The 25,713-nt window shown below is 43.3% G+C and overlaps 1 protein-coding gene across 2 annotated transcripts; it reads left to right on the top strand.

Annotated features, from left to right (window-relative positions):
* Window positions 1–676: 676 nt before the first annotated feature.
* Window positions 677–17,663, top strand: HUS1 (HUS1 checkpoint clamp component). 2 transcript variants are annotated; one of them, XM_062625334.1, is made up of 9 exons: window positions 677–824; window positions 1,234–1,361; window positions 1,894–2,070; window positions 2,586–2,693; window positions 3,658–3,732; window positions 4,572–4,671; window positions 5,009–5,137; window positions 5,640–5,738; window positions 11,861–17,663. In XM_062625334.1, exons 1-8 carry the CDS (start codon window positions 773–775, stop codon window positions 5,720–5,722), a joined length of 852 nt encoding a protein of 283 aa, XP_062481318.1. In that variant the 5' UTR covers window positions 677–772; the 3' UTR covers window positions 5,723–5,738; window positions 11,861–17,663. The 2 variants fall into 2 exon arrangements, with proteins under 2 accessions (XP_062481318.1, XP_062481319.1); XM_062625335.1 differs by lacking the exons at window positions 2,586–2,693; window positions 11,861–17,663 and having other exon boundaries at window positions 5,640–6,003.
* Window positions 17,664–25,713: the final 8,050 nt, after the last annotated feature.

The raw sequence follows: 25,713 nt of genomic DNA on the forward strand, positions 1-25,713 counted from the left end.
AGGGGCAGGAGGAAGGTACCTGTGAGCTCATTTCACTGAATGAGCTGCCCATGACACTGGAGTGGTTTCTCTATGCCAGTCTTCAGCTGCTGTCTGCGATGTGCCTAGGGCCTGGGAGCAGCGCAGCTAGAGGATAACCTCTCCAGCCCTATCCCTCTGTGTGGTGGTATGTAGACACACTGTTGTTTCTTTTGTTCTTTAATTTCCTTCGTAATGACTGTGTCAACACGCAGCATCGGCACTGTGAGCAGCATCCCTAGAGTGTTTAAACATCAAAGGCAAGGCAGTGTGACAAAAGCACGCTGAGGAACCCAAGAGGACAAAAGTATTTAGCTCCTTGCAGTCCTTAAGAGCACCACAGAGGCAAGGGACCAAGTCTCTTGTCGGAAAGTTACCCAGCACATGGAGAGGACAGGTAAAGCAAGGTTTTCCTTTGTAGGCGATCCCTGTCTCCGCAGAGCCCTGCGTACCAGGCACTGAAACAGCACAGGGCAAAGGCAGCCTGCCTGCAGGGCAGGTCCTTTCTCAACGCACTTCAGGTGTTTTGATTGCTCTGCTGGGATGGGAAAGAGGAAACGCGTGTTCCAGAGCTCTGCTCTCCCTCCTTTCTCACACGATTGCTGCTTCTCCCCTGCCCAACGCTCCCTTTTGGGCCCGTTACCCCGCCGGGCTGCGGGGCTGGGCCTGGCCCTGCCCGCCCTTTTCCTGACAGACTCCGCCCTCGGCCGTGCGCCGGCGGCGGGCGGTGCTGCGCGGAGGGCTGGGGGCCGCCATGCGCTTCCGTGCTAAGATCGTGGATCTCGCCTGCCTCAACCACTTCAGCCGTGAGTGCGCCCGGGCAGGGGGACGGCAGGGCGGGCGGGCGGGACCTTCTGTACCGAGGAAAGGGAAGCGCGGTACGCGGGGTAGCCCCAGCCCGCGCCGTGAGGCCCAGGCACCTTCACCGGCTGTGAGGGGGAGGCAGCGTGGGGCGCTTTTCATGGAGTCCCAGGCTGGTTTGGGTTGGAAAGGACCTTAAAGCTCATCCAGTTCCAACCCCCTGCCGTGGGCAGGGACACCTTCCACTAGAGCAGGTTGCTCCAGCCTGGCCTTGAGCACTGCCATGAGGCAGCCGCAGGTTCTCTTCGCCCTGAAGTATTTTAAGAGCTTCCGCAGCTGCGTTTGTGGAGACCGAGCTCTCCCTGGGATGAGTGGGGAGCGGTTCCCGCTGTAACATTCCCCTTCCTCCGCCAGGTGTAATTAACACAATCGCCAAGTTAGCCAAGACCTGCACCCTGCGCCTGACTGTCAGCAAGCTGTACTTCATCCTCTCTGATAAAGTAGCCAATGGAGGTGTTGGTATGTGGTGTGAGCTGAACCAGGTAAGCCCGGGACGCTCAACAGTCACACAGCATTGAAGACCAGAGCGGGCAGTCATGTCTGGTGTACACGGTGGTTTATTGTATGTGCAGCCCTCACCTGAGATGCGCCAGGCCTCAGTCCTGGGTGGCCTTGTTCACTGAAGGCGTTCTGCCTTGCAGGAGTGCCTTTTGGTTACACAGACCTCATGTTTCTGGCTGGACATCCCCTTTGGTTGTCACTTCTTGTAAAGCTTTGGTGTGGGCTGGCCCACAAGGGCCAAAGCTGGCAACAGGAGACTGTAACTCACCTCTTACGCCCCTGGTTTTGAGGGCTGGTAGTTGTTAAGGGAGGATCTGAAACCAATACATTTAGCCTGAAGCAAGGGGCTTTTGTGCCTGTGCAGCCTGTCTTGACTCTTGCAGGTGATGCCAGGCACAGGAGAGCTTCCTGTTGTACACACGCCATACTAAACTTGAGTTCTGATAGCTAAAACTTACCCGTCTGTCATATTTTCATTTGCTGTGTTTTATTTCCCAACTTAAAAACCTGTAGGGGAATTTCTTCGATGAATTTCAGATGGAAGGAGTGGCTGCAGAGCACAATGAGATCTATTTAGAGCTGATGCCTGAGAACCTGTCAAGAGCATTGAAAACTGCCCACAATGCTAAGGCAGTGAAGATGAAGTTGACTAACAAACACTGTCCCTGTCTCAGAGTTGCTGTAGAGCTGGTAAGTGCAACCATGCTTTTATCTTCATTACTAAGAAAAAGCTTTTAGAAATTAAGTGCTTTTCCTAAGATAAAATAGAAGCTTTTGTGTAATTCTAGAAAAATAAAGGAAGAAAAACGCCATTTTCCATTACCCTTTCCTGCCATCATGAGTGGTAGCACACGGAGCCAGGTTTGTGTTGTCCAAAAGGCAAGGAAGAGGTGGTAGAAGAATGAAAGATATGTGCTTTAAACACCTTTTCCCAATGTCTACTTTCCCCCATTCCTTCATTCTCTAAATGTGTGGATTATTGCTTTCTCACTGAAGCCATTAGGTGAAGGAGGTTTCGGTGTAGTTTTTGGCTCTGTTTTGCTTTTGATTGTCCTTAATAGCAGACTGATAGGAACCTATGGAAAACTGGAACTGAATGTCTTTTGCACTCAGTTATAGTATTTCCCAGAGTGGCTCTGAAAAGTTTGAATTTAGAATTCCAGTCTTGTTTTTAACTGCAAGAGCATCCTCTCTCTTCTCTCAAGCCATCCTTATCAAGCAGCAGTAGGATTGTGACACATGACATTCCTGTGGGGGTTATTCCCAGAAGATTATGGAATGACTTCAGAGAGCCCAGTGTGCCAGACTTTGATGTAAGCATCTTGTTTTATATTCCCTATGGAAAGGGGAGGTTGCAAGTGGAATGCTGTTGCTGTGGTCTATACTACCAGTGAGGTTTGGAGAGAAGGTGAAAGGAAAGAGTGAAGGCTGGAAGCTAGAGGTTTGGAGAGTGGTGGGACATGGGTTCCATCTTGACAAGGGAGTCTCCAGAACCTGTAGAAACAGAGCAGATCATTACCAGTCATTGCTGTGATACTCAGGGTGAAGGAAGGGAGGAGCAGAGGACTTGCATTGCTTTAGGTAGGAGCACTTCCAAAGCACACAGGTTTTGACCATTTTGGCTGTTTAGGTACCAGGTGGCCTAAATAATCTGTTCTTTCTGAAATTCATGGCCTACCTGGCAGAGTTAGATCTATATGTGTTTCCTCCTGATTTTTATATATCTTTTAATATCCTTTTTGACTTTTAGCATACTTTCAAGGAAAGGACTTTGTGCAGATGTGCTCCTGTTTGAGATTATGAATGTGTTACTTCTATAGTTGAGAGCATTTAAATTCTGAAGACATAAGATTTAGTAGAAACTTGATGTGTTTTGTTCTGTTATTTCAGCTTTCCACTGATGCAGTTCCAGAAATGATTTACAGTACCATGGGGACTGTGTTCTTCCCCTTTTGGCTATAGTAACTATTTCACTGCTCAGTAACACAGATGTGGGTTCAAGTGAGAATCTGATCTGCAAAAACCCGTTTCTCATTTATTTTGAACACAGATGGGATTGTATGTCTGAAGCGATTGCCAGAGCAGTGGCCTGTTGGTATAATGGGACAGAGTTCCTCTGTTCCTGAGACCTTTGCTGATTTCAGTTAAATATTGTGCTTCCCGCACTCAGTAGACAACAGATCCCAAAATAAGATAGGATTGAAGGGAGAAATAAATGCATCACATCCCAGTTACACATGAAATACTTGAGCCAATGCAGTTCTTACATCTTTTTAGGTCAGTATTTACCTACCAGTGCTGAAAATAATGAAGAGTGTTGTGGAGAGAATGAGGAATCTCAGCAATTACGTTGTAAGTTAAAGCACTTGAGATGTGTGTCCTACAGACCTTATTTTTTCCTGGACATAGCATGTTTCCCTGTTGCCCAAACTGGTCCCCCATGTTACATCTTATTTTGGGATAAGACATTGCACTAAAGGCATCTGAAGACTCTGTAGGGGTTGAAGAGAATCGTGGGATTTGTTTTAGGATTAGCACTGAAGAGCTTGTCCTGGGCTTCCTGGAAGCTTTCCCTCTTTAAACTGAATCCTTGAAAGAATTGTGTTGCTACAAGCCACTCTTCATAGCTAGTAGGAAATTGTGGTTGTTGAGGAAGCCACCTAGAGACTTCTGAAGTGATTTCATGAAAGAAATGCCCATTAAGTGAGTCTTGTGGCTGGAATTAAGGTAGACTTGAGGTAGGATTTAAAGGAAATGCTATGGAGCGCTCCTGGTTGTCAGCCTGTACTCCAAACTCTGATATGGTGGCTTTCCAGTCCACCCTGGCTTTATGGAGTGCTGGTGCAAATGCAGGAAACCTTGCATTTCTCTAGCTTCTGTCTCTTATTTCTAAACACATCAACACATCAGCTTCCCAAAACTAGTGCTTGTTCTAGAGGTACTGGAGAGCAGTGGCATTTCTTTCTTTTCATAATTTCAGGGAGGTTGATCTAGGATTCATCTCACAGGAGTGATGAGAAATGCTTTTTGTACCTGAACTTTCCAGTGTTCATCTTCAGAAAGTAGGGTTGAGCTGTGAAGGCACTGAAATGTGTCTGGCAGCTTGTACTTGAACAAAGCTGTGCTTTATTCTTCTGTAATTCTTCAGTGTGAAAGAGGCTTGCCTAAAACTGAGATTGATTGTATTGCAGATGATTGAAGCAAACTTGAGTGGAGAAATGAACTTGAAAATAGAAACTGACTTAGTTTGTGTAACAACACATTTTAAAGACTTGGGAAATCCTTCCTGGGGTAAGTTTCCAGTTTTGTTGCCTCTTGTGGCTGTCTGATTTCAGTGTGATGCTGATAATGGTACTTACCTTCTGATAGTCCTTACAAAATAGCATCAAATATATTGAGATTTTTTTCAAATGAAACCTTAAAATGTGGCTAATGGCTAGTTCATGTTAGTGAGAGAATTCTGGTATCCTTGACAACTTTGTAGGAAAACTGGGCTTTCTCTTCCTTGTACTGCTGTTTCTGAAAACAGCCCCTTTGGGTACCAGCTGTTCAGTTATTATCAGGTGTGTTCCTGTATGTTTTGCAACTCCTGATGTTATGACCAAGTGTTGTGTTCTTATGCTTTTAGCATTAGAGGATGGATGTCAAAGTTCTCAAGACAGAGATCCAGAAAGCATGGCTGAGGCTCGCATAGACATCAGGAAGCTGCAGCAGCTGCTTGCTGGACAGCAGGTCAACCCCACAAAAGCATTGTGCAGTAAGTTCAGCAGCTCTGCTTGGTAACTCCAGTAAAGGACGGATGTTTGCTGTATTTGTCTCAGCAGAACAGCAGATCTTCTGTTTTGTCTGTTTGAAACTTGACTGGTTTTACTATACCTGAGGACTTCTAATGTTTCTTAAAGCCCCCAGTTTCTAGCAAGGTTTTGTATTTGATTTTGATAACTTTGCATGCTTTTCCTGAGAACATCTGTGAGTTATGCTTTAATGCAGATACTGAGAACTTCCTGAGGAAGCTGTAAGTCATGGGTGTAGCATTATAGGCCTATACATTACGTATTTCCTTTTTGGTATCAACTTTCATAGACTCTTTGGTAATGCTTTGTAGACCCTTGAGGACTTAAATATTACAGGATGATATGTCTTGTCATCCTGCTATCGGAAGTGGTAAAGCATTGTATTCTGATGATGGCATTGTGTAGAAGACATAACATATTTTTCCTGCTTTAAACTGGATTTGTGGTGGCTTTTTCTCTTTACAGATATTGTAAGTAAAAGAATTGTCCACTTCATCTTGCTTCATGAGGATGTTTCGCTTCAGTATTTCATTCCAGCACTTACCTGAATAGTTTGGAATCTCGGTAATTTTCCAACCTGAGGCCTTTTCCTTCAAGTCTGAAAACTTTCATGAGCTGCTGGAGTACTCTCATGTGATATGCTGTTAGATACAGCCATTAGGTGGACATAATTTCCTTATTTATGAAATTATTCAAAACATCTCATCCAGAAGGCCATTTCTGTGAAGAGTTACTTGCTATGAAAGATACAGCATTGGGGAACTGTCATATCTGAGCGTTATGGGCAGCAAAGCTGAAAGTTGCATGTGCTTCTGGGATGCTTTGAGATGTAGGGGGATACTTTCACAAGCATGAAGACTTAGCCTCTGGAGCTGCTGCTGAGTGTATCCAGCAATACAGCTCCAAGTTAAACTGTCATATTTCTGTGGAGCAGGACAGTGACAGATTGGTATCTCCTTATAATATAAAAGTTATAATTGTGAGAACATTTATCTTTTATTAAAAAAACAAAAAAAAACAACAAAAACAACCCAAAACCCCCCAGAATCCCAAACAAACACCACAAGGGGCAGTAATGCTGGTACAGGTCAGGAGTATGCAGTGAAAGATCCATTTGATGTTCTGGAGGGGAGGACACTAAACACACCAACAGAGGTGAAATCTCTCCAGCCCCAGGGCTTTCTTACCCTTCCCACCTAACACACAAGGATGCAGCTCAGCCCTGCAGTCCTGTTGATGTGTACATGCTGATCAGATGGAAAATAATACTGAGTTCTAAATGTGCTGGCATCTGTGAATCCAACTGTGAAGAGTCCTGAGAGCAGTATGGGGTCTTGGAGGCCCTAAGCAGCCTCACCAGGGACCCCTATCCACCCTGTCCATGGGCGCACAGATGCTGTTTCAGCTTGGGTTGTGGTATCCTGTACTCTTTTAAACTATGTTGTAGGTGGGCCAGGGCACAGCCTTGTTCCTGGATTGTTATTTATTGAAGCCACTTGTATGCCTGCGCTACCTTAATTTTGCTGAGCAGGATACAGTACAAGACTACTTACTCTGTTGCTGAAGGTGATATTTCTGACCTCTTGCTGATACGTACTTTTGGACTAGTTGCTCCTGAACATAAGTATGTAGCGCACGAGGTTGTGTGTGTACTTTTTATATGTTTACTGGAAGTTTGCGCCTTAACTTTAATCCAACACCTGTTACATGAATACCTATGCAGCTGAGAGCTTTTGCTTTGTAAGTCATTTTAAACTGACAACTTCTTATATCGAACTGGTGTATTTTGGTTCCGCTTCCTAAGGGAACAGTGCTGCATTTTTCTGTTGTTCTGTTCACATGTTATCCATGCATGTAATTCTGGTCCTTCTGATCAATCAGTTCTTTTATAGCATTTTAGCTCTCCTGTCCTCTTCATCCATTTTGCATGGAAGTGCTGGCTTGTAAGTAAAATAAAAAAGCACTTGGACACCGTAAAGCATCACACAGGAAGTTAACACTCCAAACAGGAGGCAAATAGAAGAAATGCTGAAGTTATATTCAGCTTATATTGCTGAAAGTGATAGTTTTGCTTCTTTTTTTTGCAGTAGATTTGCTGGGTTGACTTTAATTCTTTGGATTGATTTCAGGGCAGTGTGATTGCCATTGATGTATATTTAAATCACAGTATTTTCCAGAAACATTCATTGAAATAGTTAATCTGGGTGCAGTGCAAACAAAGTTACTTATGGAGCACAAAGCCAGGTTTTTACAGAAGCTTGTAATATTGATCTGTTGATCTTCTGAAAGCTAGTGAAAATCCTTCACTACTCATTACATATTGCCTAAGATATCCTATCCATTTTGTGTCAGACACCGTATTGATTTCCTTCTTAGGGCTTTGGTTTTCAAGGAATCTTTACATGTAATTGTTAATTGCCCATTTTTACATACTACCAACCTCTGCTATCTTGTATTCCTTTCATCCTGTTTTTAAAGTATGTCTTAGAGGAGCTTGGAAGGGGCTGAGAGCATAGAATTCCCTGAACCAACCACCAGCTGCTGAGTTAGTAATGAAAAATAATAACTTTCTTTACTGGTTGTTTCATTCTGGCACCACGGGGTTAACACAGCAGGTTATTTCTTTGGACATTTCACATGTTATCTTACTCCTGGTGTAACTGACTTTTAAGTTCCAATGCTGCAGTATCTGCTGCGGTCTCACATTTAGCGGTACTTCCATTTAATCAGATTTCCTCTGATTTGGAACACCCAAGATTCTGTCAGGTCTAGATAACAAGAAAAGAAACTTGAAATGTCGAAGGGTGAATTCTAACTATAAGATAGGGGATATAGACAAGATGTTGGCCCTGACCAACCATCTGTCCCAGGGACCAGAAGATGCTCTCCATCCCTCACATCCAATCCCATCTGTCTTGTTCTGGCATAAGCCTTACACAAGCAAGTCCCTGGCAAGTCTTCTGCCCTGTTGAGAAAACCCAGGAGGAAGTTAGATATGTGTTACATGGCTTTTGACTTGCTCCTGGTTTTTCAGATGTACTTGTTTCTAAATTCACCGCCACATTTAACTCTGCCTGGCTCTGAACAATTTTTATATCTTTGTATTGAGCCACAGCAGTTGTTAAAGAGTTCAGGCCCTCCATGACTCTTGGATTTGATTTTTGACTCTCTGTATCTTCTATGAAACTTTACGAAGCTCTGCATTTGACCTATGCAAATTTACGCATGCCACTTCAGTACTGGGTTATATTCATCACTTAGGAGGCAAGAAGAGTTAATTCAGAGAACAAGTTTGTGAGTTCAGCTGAAACAAGCATTTCAAGAGGCAGTCATGGAAATTGTTCTTAAGTAGTTTCAGGGAACAAAGAATTCCTAGAAGATCTTCAGATCAATTGTATTTCTTCACATGCAAATGGACTCTGTCCAACTCAAAGTTAAATCTTGCTTTGAGTGTGTGTTTTGTGTGTTAGGCTTTTTGGTTCACCACCACCACTTGAAGTTTATAACAAGTGATAATAATGTGTAGCCGTGTAGTGGCTGAATAACTGACAGACTGAATCCATTTGGCACCTTGTGTAACTACCCAAACCACATCTTACAAATTCATCATCTGAGAACACTTAATGAACCTTCAGACCTATTTCACATTGTTTATAGTTGCCCTAGTATAATGTGTATTATGGTTTCCAGTTTACGTTTATAAGGTTAAATTCTGTAGCCACCACTCAGGTCTTACTAGACAAAGCTTCTGCATTGTTAGGCTCAACTCTTTGCTGAAGCGAGTAGCTAAAATCTCTCTGCCTTCAAGGAAGCATTTTTGTGTGATCAGTGAACTGATATAGAAACTTACCTATAACCTTTTGCTTTCCCTGCCTTCTGGTTGCACCGTACTATATTACTGATCCTTATTTTTATGCTGCTTTAGGAAAAGACTGCATGTATTCTTTTTTTAGTGCCACAGCAATGCAAATTTTGATTAGAAAAAGAAAACAATAGAGGGTGCTGTAGAGCTGTAGGAAAATGCTTTCCTCTGCTTTCCAAAGCAAAGTGAAGTTAGGAGCAAGCAGTGGCCCTCAGTTAACATTTGTAAGAGGGTGTGATTTTTGTTATAGTCTTCTATAAATGCCATTTCTCAGATGGGCAGGTGGCCAGTGACTAAATGTAAGACTGGAATTGTTTAGATTTTGTCAGCTATGACAGAAACACTGTTTCTAGAGCAAGCATGATGAATAACCCAGTGAAATCATGTAGGCAGACCCTGAGAGATGCAACTGAACTGAGATAAGGTGACTAAATAGCTTACAGAATCTGGACTTAAGCCTCTCTGTGCTTCATTTGTAATACAAGAACCTGTACTAACAGCTGGGTGCAATATGGCAAATAAATGCGTGAAGGATTTCCTGGGCATTTGGCTTCTCTGACAGAGGCTAAATCACTTCATAGGTACTTACTCAGGGATATCTTTATTCATGTGCATGGGCTGGTGCTATAAATGTTTTGTTATCCTTTCCTTAGGTGAGAGGGCATGTGTTCAAGTCCTAGTCAGTTCATAATTACTTAATCTCACTTTGTGATGTACTGTTGGTGACAATCTGAAGCACAATTTCTTGTAGCAAAGGAATGCTGGACTTCCCCACTCTTTGTACCAAGGCATTGACAGATTAGTTGATTTTTCTTCCACTTACCAGATTTAAAGGCCATATTCTCTGAGCTTACAGGGTTACTGTAATGTCATCTACCTATGGAAGATGCCAAGCTGGAGCTCAAAGTAATGTATTCTGGTATTCAAGAATCAGAGACCTCCAGCAGTGGGAACTGTGGGGTCCTAAATGTACTCAGTCAAATGTCAGAAGTCTTTTCCAAAAGTGAAAACAGACATTTATGTGTTATGTAATACAAGCAAAAGGTAAATCACTCTCAGATCTTCAAGCATTTTAAGTGATGTCCACTCATTTGCTGTCACTTGTGTAATTTGCAGCAAAAACTGGGAACAACTTTAGCCTTTGTTTTACTCAAAGGAACTGTCAGTGTTGCTATCTGCTAGAAAACTTTACTTACCATGGTCACTTGGGTGAATTAATCACTCCTCAAAGAACTTAGAAGCAAACTAGCAACTCAAGGAATTACCTCTAATATTGTGAAATAGTATGGCATAATCTGTACACAGGTATTAGACTTCTGATCAGCTCATAGGTATCTGTTAATTTATAGGGGCCACCTCACAGCTGGCATAAATCAGCTTAGTGCATTTGAAATCGGTAGCTACACCAGTTGATGCCAGCTGAAAGATATGGCTTTGTGAAGCTTTCAGTGGTTTGGAGCAGGGAGGTAGCGCAGGAACCTTCTGCATAGATCTCAGTTATTACATTTCTTCTGGAAGCTGAAAATAAATCACAGATTCGAGTCATGACGTTTGTATTTCCAGAAGGCACTGGCGTTCCTGATGAGGATCCAAACACTGACATGCCACTGGCACAGGGGTTTGTTTTGATTTGGCTTGGCTTCTATGACACTGATGGTAGCTATTTGACTAGGCCCCTTGGAGGGGGGAATGAGTGATTAATTCCCTCAAGTATGCTATCTGTGGCTACAGTTGCCAATATTTTAATGATAGGACCACAAAACCTTATTTCCTTCATTTTGTGTTAGCCTGTGAGTTGCAGGAGGTGAATGTATTCACAGAGTGGAGGCTGCAGAGACCCTATGATTCTGGAGTTTTCTTTTATACAAACTAGACTAATTGACAAATGAGCTTCTGTTTGCCTGCTTGCATGGGTGGCATGAAAATCTCATCACGTGCAGACAGGGTGCTCCATGGGATCACCACCACTGTAGGCTTGAACTAGAGGATCTGCCTCCCTAGAGATCTGCTATGTACTCAAACTCAAAACATCTGTACAATATATAGGGGGGCCATTTGGGTCTGTAGGGTGTTGCTTTTCCCGAGGATTTCAATGTGTTCTCTTTTCCATCCCACTTCAAGCATATCCTTAGGAAGTCCACTGACCTGAATGAGAGCTAATGAACACTTCTCAGTTTGTGTTCTTAAAGTGGAATTCTCTGCACCTTACAGATTTTGGTTTGGTTGATGATGAACCTGTGCTTGTTTGTATTACAGACCTTTTGTATTGTCCTGCCTAAATCTGGATTTTCAGCCTTCTCTGTACTGAACAATTAGTTCAAAAATACTTGTGTGTGTAAAACTGAAATACAGATATTTTAAGTTTTAAAGTAGTGAAACAGAGGAATTTCCTTAACTATCTGCTGCTGCAGCAGAAAGTTCTTAAATACAGTCAGTTACACTTAGAAACTGGAGCCTTGAGAGGTAATCCCATAGACAGAGACATGGTTTATTAGTAGGAATTATCTCGTGTGGTATTATGTTTCAGTATCTTCTGTTAAGGTTTACAGGAATAGACATGGGATTGTTATGTTGAGCTTTGTGTGAGAGAAGTGAAGACATTGGAATTTCCTTATATAATCTAAACCCACTTTATTTAGATACAGACAATGACTTCATGGAAAAAATAAACATAATGAAAATGAGCTACTGATAACTAGAAGACTAAGCACAGGACATGGTGCCAGGACAGCTCTATAAGTCATCTTTCCCTTGGGATAAACTACTTGGAGAGAACACAACTTGAGATGAGACCTTGACTTTGTTTGGTTCTTTGTCTTGCCAGATCTTCCAAGCTTATTTTAAGATGCTGAAGAACCCTGTTTCATCTCACAGCCCCTGAACCTGGCATATGGCAAACCAGGGATGTCTGCAGAGCAGGCAGTACTGAGGCCTTCGTTACTGTGTTGACAAAAGGGGTTCTCAATAACCAGATGGTATTGGGGTGTAAGTTTCCAGGTTGTAGGTCAGGAGGCAATGACATTGCTGGGGAAGAAGCTTATTTAAGTCTAGAGGACTAGGGCAGAGGTCTTCTGAGGTACATGGCAATTACTGTATTTCTGCAGGTGAGGGACCAAGCATGGAAGATCTCATCTGAGAGGAATGAAGAATAGGAAAGCTGCAGCAGAACTGTCTCTGCTTCTCTCTTCTCTCTGCATTGATAAATTGAAATGAGGAATGGGCAAAGTTACTCAATCAGGGCAGCAAGAGAGTTTCTCATTTTCTTCATGCCTGGTCAACATGTCAAAGCCTAAAACCCTCACTCCTGCCTGCCTTGACAGAAGACCAGATGCCACATTACATTTACCTGGTATGTTTGCCTGCCATGTCATGAAGGTTCTTCAAAATGGAGACAAAATCAGGACTTGATAGATCTTGTAACCCGATTAATGTAGCCAAATAGCTTTTATATTTTAACTCCCACCCTGGCATGAGACGTGCACTCTGGTCCTCTTAAATAGATGTCTCGCTTAATAGACATTTACAGTGAACTCTCGCCACAATAAGGCATTATTACTGGTGCAACCAGCAGTCCAGAAGTGTAAGCTTCTCCAAGATGTGTAATGAACAGATGAACATTGCGCTCTGCAGTACTTCTGAGAAGCAGGGAAACAGGCTCAGCCTCATTACTGAATAAGGGCACACTCAGAAATTCTAGGGGAGAAGCAGACTCAGGTTATTTAGTGGGTATTATGGGGGGAGGTATTCACAGCAACTTCTTTTCCAAACTGAAAAATTCAGAATTTCAAACTGGAAAAACAATATTCCTGAAAAAGTAAAAAAAGGCTCCTTCTACCTCCAGTGCTTTTCTTTAGTGCTGCTTGTTGGCAATTTGACATTTAAGTATTTTCTCTCAGGCAGAAGCTTTTGGGAGGTAAATGCCTTCAGCAGTTAAGATCGCAAGGTGCTTTGTTGCCTTGAGTACCTTAGTAGAGGTTGAACAGACAACTGTGGGGAAATGTGGGATCAAAACTGCAAATGTGCATGTATTTCAGGAGCCTCTGCAGCCTGTGAAGGCTGTCCCTGTAACTTCCTGCTGCCTGCCTTTCATTTTTGCCCAGTAGTTGTGATCACTGGTTGTTCCATTTACTCCCCCTTTGAAGCCCATTTTAATCTTCATCACCTCCCATTAAGTCAGATCTATATCCTTTCCCCTGCCACACTATAAAATCACCTGCTTAGAGCAGCATCTGTGACCCTTCATGAATCGAGTAATATGAAGTTAAACTACAATGATAAAAGGAGTTCAAGTTTTGCTGCAGAAAAGCCAGAAAACAGCTATCAGTGAGATTCCTTTGTAGACTTTGTCCACATTTGCAGCTTTTCCAGGCCCTGTGAGGCTGTTAACAGTTGGCCAGTCAGACCTGCAGTTAAACACAGGCTCTAGAGGCTCATCAAGTGATTTTTCATGCCAGCCCACACTGTGTTCAAGCTATGCAGATCTCTTGGAAAGAATCAGTCTTAAGTATTTAGAGCAATGAAAGCTAGAAGGCATTAAACCTCAATGTTTATAAAATACTAATAACATACAATAAGCAGAAAGTACCTAGATTCACTAAAGACACAGAAGGGAGACAGGATTTAGTTCATGTTCATGTAGGTCTAGTTCTATTAAAGCCTATGGGAAATGTCCAGATATATCCCAAACCTGAGAAAATTACCTTTTTTATATGGTATAGTGATTAAGGAGCTTTAGAATGGATGGTAGGACTGAGTCTTTTTCATGTCTGGCTAACTGCATTGGAGCGTTTATACTACAAACATGAAATTGATGATAATCTTTTGTTTACTTTTTAAGTAGATCCTGTTTCTAGAGGGTAATTCAATCTATCTTAATTCATTTATTTTCATTACAGAAATGCATGATATGTATAAATGCTAAATGAGCAGTGGAGGTGGATGGCGGGAGGTTAGTGGGAGCTGGCTGGGATTTCATAAACACAGTTACCACAGAGAAGCAGTGATGTGCAGCCCAATGGAAAGAGCCAAGACTGAATCCAAGTTGCTGTAAGTTTATTCTCCTCTCCTTAAAATGTACAGTGTTCTGCAGCAGAATGACCACCTGCTTCAAAAACTGTATGATTATCTCAATGTGTTGATTGTTTCCACATTTTAACAAACCCACTCTGATGCCATCAACAAAAAGATGATTAATACTGAATACTTTATGGTAGTAAAATTCAATTTATATATAAAACCTAATTGCACACAAATGTATTAGAAGCATGAAGTGATAAGCATTCTACACTGTTCCCATGCGTCCTCTTCAATGAAAGAAAGATGAGATTAGGGTCATTACTTATCCCTGAAGAAATGGGACTGGATGATCAAAAGATTTTATAGGTGCGCTTCTTTCATCTCAGGCTTCAGGGTTTTTTTGTTGCAGAATCAACAGGTAGTGGTTCTTAGTTACACTAAGGTCTTCCCAGGCAGAGACAGCAGTGTGTAAGTGCCTTAAAATCACAGCACCTTCTCTGTGCAGAAAACAAGCCAAAGGTCTTTGTGTCATACATGTCCTCTACTTCCAAGAGAACAAAGGGATGGATGGCTCAAAAGTATCCAAATGATAGTAGCTTGTGAGCTGTATAACTGCAGTAAGTAATGTTTTTTTCCTTTTTTGCTTAGTCTTTCACACAGCAGTTGCCTACCCACCACTAAGAAATCATTTTGGGGCTGATTTTGGCATCCTCTCTGTCTTCATTTGTCTCTTAGACAAAGGCCACATGTCCTTGGCCATGGGGAATCACAACCCGTTAATAAAAGAGCTCTGCTCTGCCTTTCACTGGGACAGTGGTGTTTTCCTGTCCTCACTGGCTTCTGATGCTCTGTTTAAGCTGTTGTATCTCACATGTTTAATGAGAACTGACTGTAGCTTCCTGATCATGAGGCAGCATTCATTCTAATGGAGTTGGTAGAGGCAGTCAGACATTTGCTCAAAGGGCAGGTCCCCCAAAAGTCCAGTCTATCAAGATTAAAAGTTTAAACCTTGTTTTTAATAGAAGTTTATTATATATATTTTAAGGGAAAACCTCAATGTTGCCTATTAGGCTTAAAGTATTTGTAACAATTTTGGTTACCATTCCTACCCAAAGCAAATGCTCTATCTGCTACATGCTGTTGCTGGAGTGGGTCAGGCTCTCTTCAAAGACGTAAAGCCCTAGAAAGGCCAAGAAAGTCAGTTTCTGTTATTTACATGATCTAACTGTTTAGTTCAAGACACTAAGTTTGTAACAGCTGCTGAAGTATTTCAGGCAAACAGCTATTTCTACTGTGTTTTATTATGTCTGATGCATCCCCACAGCCACCCAAGAATGATTGCATTAGCAGGTAGAACAGTAACAGAGAGTTACAATCTGTGTTTGGATGCCTATTACATCATTTCTGAACAATTCCACACGTTTCTTTTAATGTAATTTCGGCAGCCTAAACTGGGGGCAAACTCAGAGGGTTGGATGGCCATTCTGCATCTGGTTTCTGTTACTGAGAAGCTGACGGACACCATTTGCTCAGACTGCAGAGAAAAAGCTTGGGGTGGGTTTTTGGGTTTGGGGTTTTTTTTTGTATTTAAGACAGACTGCTTTTGCTTGCAGCATCTCAGGCCTGAAGCAACACAAAGCACATGTTACTTCCTTCCAGATGTGTGTGAATGTTGTTAAAATTGTTCTGTGTAGCACTTAGTCGTGTACCTTAAATCCATTCTTGAGTAACTGTTTCAATACTGGTAAGCATTAAGGGGCTGATACAAAGCCTGCTGTAATCGGTGTGTGTCTCCCTGACTTTACTGCATGTATCAGCTCCTCAGCCCTTGCTGAGATTTGCTCACAGACACAGATTCTGTGAAAATATTCCTCATTTGTCTGTTGTTTCACTTGCAACTTCCCAACTGTGTTAAATTATTAATGGGGGCCCTGAGTTAAGGAAGGCCACAGAACTCTTAAAAAACAAAGAAATAAGGGGAGCAGCTTATGTTACTTGTCACCATGATGATCTTGAACAGCTGCTTTTTGTCTGAAGTACAAATGCTGTTGACGAAGGTACCCCAAGACTTTGTTGACACAAAGGGCAAAGCTGTTGCTGCACACCAGCTCTTGCCAGCAGAATGAGACCTCCAGATGCCAATGGTGACTTCATCTTCCAAAGCTGGGTGTGCACTGGAGTTGGTGTTTGGGGCTGAAGTACACAAAGAGATTAAAAGATTATTGGCTCTTCCCGAAAGGGATTGTCAACCTAACAACCCCTGAAGACAGAGAACAAACTCTCCATGCTGGGTAATAAACTCCACAAATGCATGGATTCTGTTAAATTTGGGGCCAAATTCAGAGAAAGCCACATCCAGTCCATGGACATGCGAGAATACAGAAGTATTCTATTAATACATTTATGAAACAGAAATCCCATCCCTCTTTCAGCAAACTTTCAGGGTCTGAAAGGGAGTAAGCACCAGGTTTACTTTTGCCAGTTGATTTAAAAGCTTTTTCCCCCCCCCTTTTATTAAGGAGTCTTTCAGGAATACCCAATTTCTTTTTTAACAGTGTAATAATATCCCCCTTTACAGATGTAGTAAACATTAGGACAAGAGATGAGCTATATGATACCCTCCACACTTTGAGAGACACTGCAATTGCTAACAGCTTTGCTCTTTGTATGACAAAGCTTATTTAGGAGAGATTCCTTTAAGGTGTATGCCAGTGCCCATCTGCACCCATCTACAGCTGTGGTATCACTTAAGACCGCAACACTTAACTCCTTTATACAGCCTGCTCCTTGGTGTTGATTTAGTCCTTGTGGTAGGAGGTTGACATTGCTCATTTTGGAGGCTGAAATTCTGCTTCCTAGAAATCATCAGAGAAGGCAGTCACTGTTTCCTCCTGCAGAACAAGTGATGGTAGAGGCACACTGTCCCAGCTTTCTTATAGCTTAACCTCCATCCAGACTGACTAACTAGTAAATGGCATATGCCTCTTTCCACAGGGACAATCCACAAGATGTTTACTACTGTCAGGGATGGTAAGTTTTGCTGCACTGTATTCCTGAAGTGAGTAGTAATAGATCTGTATGTCAGAAGCCCTCTTTCAAAACTATTTACAGGCAAAGAAGAGCTGAGAACTAAAATTATGAGGGTACACAGGAGGAATGCTATCCAGAGATGCAGAAATGTTTTTGTGGCTCTCAGTGTCAGCAAAGGCACATTAAGAAGAAGTATCTTAAATTTCTTTTGGCAGCATCACGTGTTTTTATTCTGTCTCATAAGAAAAATAGCAACTTGTCTATACATGACAGTAGCAAAAATGCTCCAAGAGGCAGAAGTACTATTGCAACACACTGTGCCCTGAGGGACACTATGTCCTGTTGCACATAAAAAGTGTCATTTGCTTTGCGGATAGTCTTCAAACAAGTTTCTGACTTTAAATACTTGATTTGACTGTTGTTAGAACAATGTTGATAAAGCACAGCACCGTTTCCCAGATGGAAGCCTCTTTACTAATTTGGTTTAGTACAGGAAATTCTGTGCTTCTTATTAAGAAGAATAAGAACAAGCTCCTTTATCACTGACTTATTTGGAATATAAATCTCCGCTTCCCTATCCACCTTTTCAGAAACATCACTGTTACGGTCTCTTGTCACACCAGCTTGGGCTATAATGATCTCATATCCCAACAATGTTAAACCTTCCCTAGGACTGGTTGGGTGAATTCCAATAAAAATTGAAGGTGCTGCAGGAGCTGATTCTGATGCTTTCAATATGTGACCTTTGGTCAGTCTTGAATGGTACCAATAACCAGGTCTGGTGGTAATGATATCCTCTGCTAAGTCTGAAGTAAAACTCACATTTTGATCTTAAGAGGTAATGAGGGAGCCTATTACCTAGTTTAGACTTGACTTTTTGGCCTCTGTGTTTTCCAGCACTCCACCAGGGGCTTTGCACCCAGCCTACAGTGTTTTACCTACAGCCTGCAGTAATACAGGCTTTGAATCTTAGCACATGTGCACACAAATCAGTGTCATAAAACTCCGTGTTTGTGCTGTAGAGCATCAGTCAGCAATACGCTGCTCCATCGTAACCAGATGGGATTAGATGATAGGTTATCTGTTTTACGAAGCAGACAAACAAAAAGTAAATCTATGCATCATGTGTATTTTGGTGTTACAGAAAAATACTCTCATAGTGTTTATAAAATAAATCCCTCTAAAACCACAGTGATATTTAGGAAGGAGCCTTATTACATTTTTTGCTACTAATGCTGGGAAATAATTTTTTGTCTTAAAGCAAAGCCCTTTCCAGAAGTGTTACTGCTGCAGTTATGGCTCCTGACCTAACAAAACGCCAAGGGAGTGCTGCGATGCTCTGAACATCTGTGATTGATTACACAGAAAAACCAAGTCAGCTTGTTTGGATCAGGAAGCTGCTCTTGATGTGAACCTCCTGGTAGGCTGCTTTTACACTACTTCAGTTCACATGGTGGAGTGCCCTTGGAGCACATCAACTGGATTCCTTCGGGATGAAGCTAAGCAAGACGACGTGTGCTTTGGTCACAAGTGGCATTTGGTCTTTGGCACCCTGCTGAAGCCAGTCCAAGAGTGGGCAGTAAAGGGGGGCAGATTGGGTTTTGCAGTCACCACTCTTCACGTGCTGCAGGAAAACAAGATGAACGCTTGCAGCTACTCAAGGTGTGAAAACGTAGCACAGGCCCCCTTATGTATATAAATTATATATAGAGAGGCATTGAAGTATTCTGAAAAGGGGAAAAAGCCTGATACAACTTTAATTCTTGTGTTGTATCATAGAACCATAGGATGGTTTGGGTTGGAAAGGACCTTAAGATGATGCAGTTCCAACCACCTGCCATGGGCAGGGACACCTTCCACTAGAGCAGGTTGCTCCAAGCCCCTGTGTCCAACCTGGCCTTGAACACTGCCAGGGATGGGGCATTTACCACTCCTCTGGGCACCCTGTTGTTGGTCCTTCAGCAGCATGCAGCACTGAGGCTAACAGCAGGATCTCAAGCTCTCAGCAGCAATCCTCCATGCGGTCTGACCGCCACATCTGCGGGGCAAGTCCGAAGGACGCTCTGAGCTGGGCACTGCCCTAACCTCACGCTCAGGAGGCCAAGAGCCACGAAGACCCCACAGAACCCCGCCGGGCCTCGGCCCGGAGCCCGCGGCAGCTCCCTCATGGTGGGCGGTGCCAGGAGGGTAAGGCGGAGCGCGGCGGTTCGGGCGGGAACGGGAGGGTTTACCTCAGAGCGAGGCCGCGGGCCAGGCTGAGGGGCGGCCGCAGCGGGTACAAAACATCCTCGTATCGCCCGTGAGGAGAGAGGGACGAGCTGAGGACCGGCGGTGAGCCTCGGCGGAGGATCCACTGCTGCTGAGGGCTGAGGTGCGGGAGGCCAGCAAAGGCCTGAGGGACGTCAAGGTGGCTGAGAGGGAGCGGGGCTGCTGGCTCCAAGCCCAGGCTGTGGGGGACCTGCAGGCCACGGTGCAGAGGACACAAATGTGCCCCTGGAACACACGGAAAGGAGAGAGGACGTTTGTCCCTCTCAAAACTCTAAAAAAGACCCCCAAAACAGCAAAAGGAGGAGAAAACAAATAAATGCCAGGGGCTTCCTCCAAAGCCTGACAACCCCACCCAGAACCGCTTCTGCAGGGGGCTAACGAGGCAACACCTGCCACAACAGAACAGCCAATTGCCCCACCAGTAAAGAAGATGGTGACCAGTGAGAGCGAGCAGTGCTTCCAAGGAGAGGTAGCGAGTGATAGCAGTAGGAGGCTTTGCTTTGAAAGGTGCAGAGGAACCCATCTGTTGGCTGGAGGTGTGCTTCGTGCTGCCTGCTAGGAGCTTGGATCCGACATGTTGCTGAGGTGCTTCCCAGTCTAGTAAGTCCCACTGGCTGTTACCCGTTTCTAGTGGTCTGCATGCGTATAGCAGACTTTCTGAGGTGCTGGTGCACTGCCTGGAATGCCCAAAGGGCTTACTTGGAGAGCATGTGTCTCAAAGCATATGTATTTGTAGAGGTTAAATCGCAAGGGCACCAAAACCTAGTTTTCTCATGGAGTGTTTGACTGTGAAAGCATCAAATAACTTTACAGCTTTGACTACTTCAAGTACAGTTTGAAAGCATGGCTGGTCTACGTTTTCTCTAGAGATGATGCCTTACAATGAGATATTTACAAGAGAGTGGTAAAAGTAAGCATTACTTTCTCTGCAGGGCTTGTTTGGTAACCATATCCATAGAGGACAGAGAAAAAATACTTTCCTTGCTCTTTTTGCAGCTTCTGGCTGGGGGAGGAGGGTTTAAACAGGCATCTGGCTTCCATATAGCCTGTGAAAGTTGCTGCCTGTTTTGTGAAGCCCGGGTGTTGGTCATTACAGTTTTGTGCGCAGAGAAGTGGTTTTGTGACAGAGCAGAGCATGCATGACACCATTTTGCAAAGTAGCCAGGAATCCTGGGTGAGAGTTGATCATCCTGAGTCCTGATTGACCACTACTCTAGGGTGGAGAAACTGTACCTTTCCACTGGCTGCTGAGCTGCCTTGGAGGGGCTGAGATGTGGCTCTTTGCTTCTGCTTTTAGTCCCTTACCTCAACCAGCAAGGTCTGAAGAACTGTGTTACTTTGAGGCACTGATTGTAATAGTAGGATCTAGTATTCTTCTTTGACCCAAATCTATTCACTTCAGCAAAAGAATGCAAAGTTGTAGACTTGAGGATGGGGGGTGGGGGGGTGGGATGGGTGGGAGGGGGGAAATGCCAGAGTTCAGAAATCAGTAGGAGTCAGAGATGGTTCTTTGCTTTTACATCTACTTGCTCTCTTTTTCTCTTTTAAGTCCCCGATGAAGCCTGAGTGAGTTGGGGTTGTTCAGCCAGGAGAAGGCTCCAGGGAGACCTTAGAGCAGCTTCCAGTGCCTAAAGGGGCTACAAGAAAGTCAGAAAGGGAGTTTTTGCAAGAACATGTAGGGATAGGACAAGGGGGAATGGCTTTAAACCAGTAGGGGGGAGATTTGGCAAACAGTATGGGTGATTTTTAATTTTTTTTTAATAAGACTATTTTTTCATTTGTGCTCATATATTGTTTTTCACCCAGTGTCCCTGCTGGAAAGAGAGCAGAATTGAAGGGAGCAAGTGAAAACTGGCTCTTTATTGCAGGAATAATGGTTCCTGAATAATATTTCCAAACTATATGCCTTATCGTTCTTTATTGTAACATCCCAAATAGCATCCGTGCATGCTTACTCTTGAACGAGTGCCTCATGGTACATACCGTGGCAGAGCCACGATCACGGTGGAGTGTGCAGTGTGGAGCTTGGAGCTCTTGTCAGGGAACTAAAAGCAAGTTTTTCCCTCAGGCCTGGTGTGTAGACAACAATGATGGGATGAACTGGCAAAGAGAATGAGTCCCCTTCTGGGAGACCTGATCCCTCCCAGTTCCATGAGCATGGGAAAGATGAGAAACAGTTGAGCTTGGTGAGAAAAACTCACAAAGCAACCCATGCTTCAGAGCCCAAGACTAGACTAGTCAGGAAAAGGTTTGGGCTGGTATCTTCTGCACACAATGATCCAGCTAGCTGATGGGGAGGTCAAGTGGAATGTCTCCTATCTCTGTTATCTCTCTAATGCTGGAGCAGGTAGAAAGACCCACCACACAGTAATGCAGCAGTTCTGTTTGGCAGCATCAATTCTAGTTGGTAACAGCTTCTGTCTGCGCCTTGTACATGATGTTATCTGAAATGACACAACTAAACTAGTCATATTTTGCAACTTAAATCCTGGGCAGAACATGAGCGAACAATCAAAAGGTGAAAGGCTGTGTATAAGAGCATTTTCAAGTTCCCTGCAATGCAGAAAGGAGGTACTAAAGCTGGTAAAGTACCATGAAAGGAAATTTGATAATATTGGTTTTAGAGATGCGTTGGTTTCAGTGTTCTTTATACCCTGGGGTGAAGCAATTATATAGTTTTTCAGGACAAGAAATGATGAAAATGATACCAGAGAGAGAAAGCAAGGAAAAGCTAGCACAAGACCCATATGCTCTCAGGAAATAGTGAAACTCTGTTTCATTTTACATTCTTGTCTTTATTCAGAGGTAGCAGTAGAGAAGCTGTACTTCTCCCCAGCTTCCAAACCACTTGATCCTGGGCTTCCTTTCTTACCGTGGATGGAGCTTAAACTGCTCTGCTGGATTCATCGCTGGGTTCAGTGCACACTGAGGCTTTCCCAGGAGTTGCCTTTCCTACCTAGGAGCAGATAGATCTGACGTCTGCAGAGTGGTTTGGATAGGAAACCAAAGCAGGGGGTCTTCAGGGATGCTCACTAAGGTACAAGGATTCCTATTACTGTGCTTCAGAGCCTTGTTTGACATAATCTGTCGTCACCACTGCGCAGTGGCAGAGCTGTGGGGTGTGGCAGGCCTGGAGGGCAGCATCAAGGAGTGAGGCAGCTAAACTGAACCAGAGCAAGTGTTTTTATGGGAATACCCATGGAGGTAAAATGAAATAGGCATACAGAGCATGTAAGAGAACAGTTTTCCCTGAAAAGCTTCAGGGGTTAATACAAGCACTGCTGGGTTGTCAGTGGATTATCCCTGGAATAACATCCTTCCCTTTTCACTGAGTGTTTGTTCTAAAAACCCAACCCCAAACCACTGCAAATTGCAGAGTCGAGTGGAAGGGACAAAGCAGGATGTTTTCTTTGTGAAAAGGTACCCTGAGTACACAGTCCATCATCACTATTCAACTTCCAAAACAGGGGTGACATGGTGGGGGAGTGCCAGGGAAAGGTCTGCATGTTGTCATCATCCTCTGTCCTGGCTCAGCAGTGGCAGGAGAAGAGCCAGACAGAACAGGGCAGACACCCTGGTGACTGGTGCAGCAGTGAGATGGCAGGGTTCTCCAGAGCTCTGAGGAGGCTCTAAAGGCAAGTGCAAAGAACAAGTTAATTCCTACTTGGAACCTTTTCCTCTCTTTAGGATCAAATATTTTGTAATATACAGTAGCTTTGTTTTCTTGTATTGTATCTTGCGCTTTTCTGCGTTGCAGCTTCATTGCAGTTAATGTTACTGGCATGGCTGAATTAACTTCAGGACAGTAAGTAAAACCAGGTGTGATTCTGGACCCACAGGTTTAAAGAAGGCGGCTCTGCTTTGAAACAGCTCTACAGAGTAATCCTGTTTTCTTACACTGCCAGCCTCATGGCATATTTGCAGTTAGCAGCAAAAACGTTGTGTGTGTTTTTACCCTTCAGAGCCATAGCAGTTATGGCAGAATTTGCTGGAGCTTCTTGTGTGGCACCAAGATACAGCTCTTGCATTTCATTCACAAGGTCAAAGCCTTTCTTCATTTAGATTTAAGCAATTCCATTGAGAAACTCCAGTATAAATAAGGGAAATGCTGATCCTGCAGAACGTTAATTCCAAAAGCATTGCACAGCCTCAGTCAAAAGGGAGACAAGAGCAGTGGTTAAAACAGGTCTTTTTTTTTTAAGAGTTGAGTTTGTGTGCTAAGGAATCATGAGAAAAAAAGAGTATGGAATGCCAAGCTGTTGTTGGAGCAAGGCTGGTCCCTTAAACTGCCTTGAAACAATAAAGTGTGCACATGAAGCTTTTTCCACCTACTCCTTTGGAATGTCACAGCATCGTAAGGTGTAACATAAGTGTTGATTTTTATTGACAGATTCAGAATGTAAATTCACTAGTCTCTTTTTTCATCAGTGTCACTGTGTGCATTTATCTTCTACACATACCATAGTAGACAGGGGAATCCATGCCTGAGTGTTGGAAATGGTAAATCATTGAACCACCTCCCTTTGCTTTCCATGTCTTTGATTATTACATAGGACCTGTAAGGCATAATATTTGGAAGTGCTGGGCCTTGAGCTAATAGGTGTTGTTAGTTTGCTTGAATGTTTCCACTAATAGGTGGTGCCTTGTCTAAAGTACATAGGATTAGAATTAACCATGTAATTTACAGTATGTGGAATTTAGGATTGGATGCTCTCAGTATATGCAGATTGATACATCTTGTAATTTGGCAGATCACTCTGGGGAAAAGAGATAGAAGCTATTTTCTGTTTTCCATTTATCTCTCTGTAGAGAAGACTAAAGACAAAAATCTGCAAAAAACGCTCAAATTTAAATTCCGGGTCACATGCTGACTCCTATAGAATAGCAAAATTAGTCACCTCTCCAGCATTAACTAAGAAGTATCATGGGGCATGCCAGAAAGCTTATGCTATTGAGAAATACGAATATTGTCTAAGTGCTCAATTTTAAGAATATGAATGTCAGCCCTCTCTGAAGGAGGGGGAGAATTGTAATGATACCCTTAAATGTGTGTCTTCTTGCACTGCAAAAAATTACAAAGGTTGTGATTAGCCTCTTAGACCCTCCAGGTTCTGAGCCTTTAAAAGTGCCTGAATGTTCAGCTGGCTTCACCGGTGTTTGTTTCTTCATCTTGGGTTTTTTCCCCCCTGACATGTTTGTTTCCCATGGAGATGGACTGGGGGCACTGCAGAAAAGATCTGTCTTCCCCCCAACTCCAGCTCGACCACAGGGCAGAGAATTGGCTGGAGCCAGCGTAACTGGAGAAGCTGTCAGGGCTGCTCACAGCAATCAGCAGCAGGAGCAAAGAAAAGCTCCTCTCCTGGGGTCTGTTAATTACTAAAGTGCTTGCTGACAGGCCCTGCTCCTTCCCTCACTGTTGCCATGAGCCACTTGCACAAGCTGTGTAGGTTAGTCTCTGCTGGAAGTATGGTGAAATTCAATAAGCTTGCATACAAAATGACTACCTGAGTGCAGAATGATAGTGAATTGGCCCAGCTTCTGCTGCGTTTCACAGCAAATAGGGAGGGACACTTTTAATCTCAAGGTCCCTATGCTTTGCTGAGCTTGTCACATTTGATGGACTGAAGGAGCCCAGGGAGCCTGGCGGTTATATCAGCTTCAACACAGGGTCTTAGTTTAGTGTTTTCAGAAGTTTTAAGGGATGTGGAAGGCAGATGACCCAAAGGGAAAGAAGTTGAGATTCTGAAGCCCAAACTCTGAAACTTTACTTTTCCTCTTTTTATGAGCTACATGAAAAGAGTTATTTAACCAGCTATTATTATCGTGCAGATAAAACTAGTATGAATTCAAAGGGAATGTATATTAGCATGTACATATTTATTTGTATTGTCAAAGTGATGCAAGAATCCAGTTCACTTGGACCTCCTGAAATACATGTGGAACTGCTGCAGTTTCCCTCCAGCTAATAGTGCATCTGAGAATAACATTTTGTTCTATGAAAGACCTGCCTTGTGGGTTGTATCTGAGGTGTAATGAAGCTGACATTTAATGTACTGCTGAGTATTTGCTTCCAGGTGAGGACACTGTACTGCAGCTTGCCCCAAGAAAAAGGGAGCAAAACCAGTCTTGGACTCAGCTACAAAGGCTGCTTTGTTTTGCTGCTAACAAAAAAAAGGTTTGGTTTGTTGTTGTGTTTTTTTTTTTTTTTTCCTTTAGTTGAATCAACATGTTCAAAAAATAACAAAAGTTGCTCACAGCAATCTGCATCTCATTCTGTGAATGCGCTATTCCTGCAAACCAGTCTGGGTTATAGCACTGCCAGGAGTAATGATTTTTTTACTGTAGTGATAGGACAAGGGGTGA

This window comes from Pezoporus occidentalis, unplaced genomic scaffold (genome assembly GCF_034315485.1).
Source record: "Pezoporus occidentalis ecotype Australia unplaced genomic scaffold, CSIRO_AGI_Poc_V1 ctg28, whole genome shotgun sequence".
Lineage (NCBI taxonomy): Eukaryota > Metazoa > Chordata > Aves > Psittaciformes > Psittacidae > Pezoporus > Pezoporus occidentalis.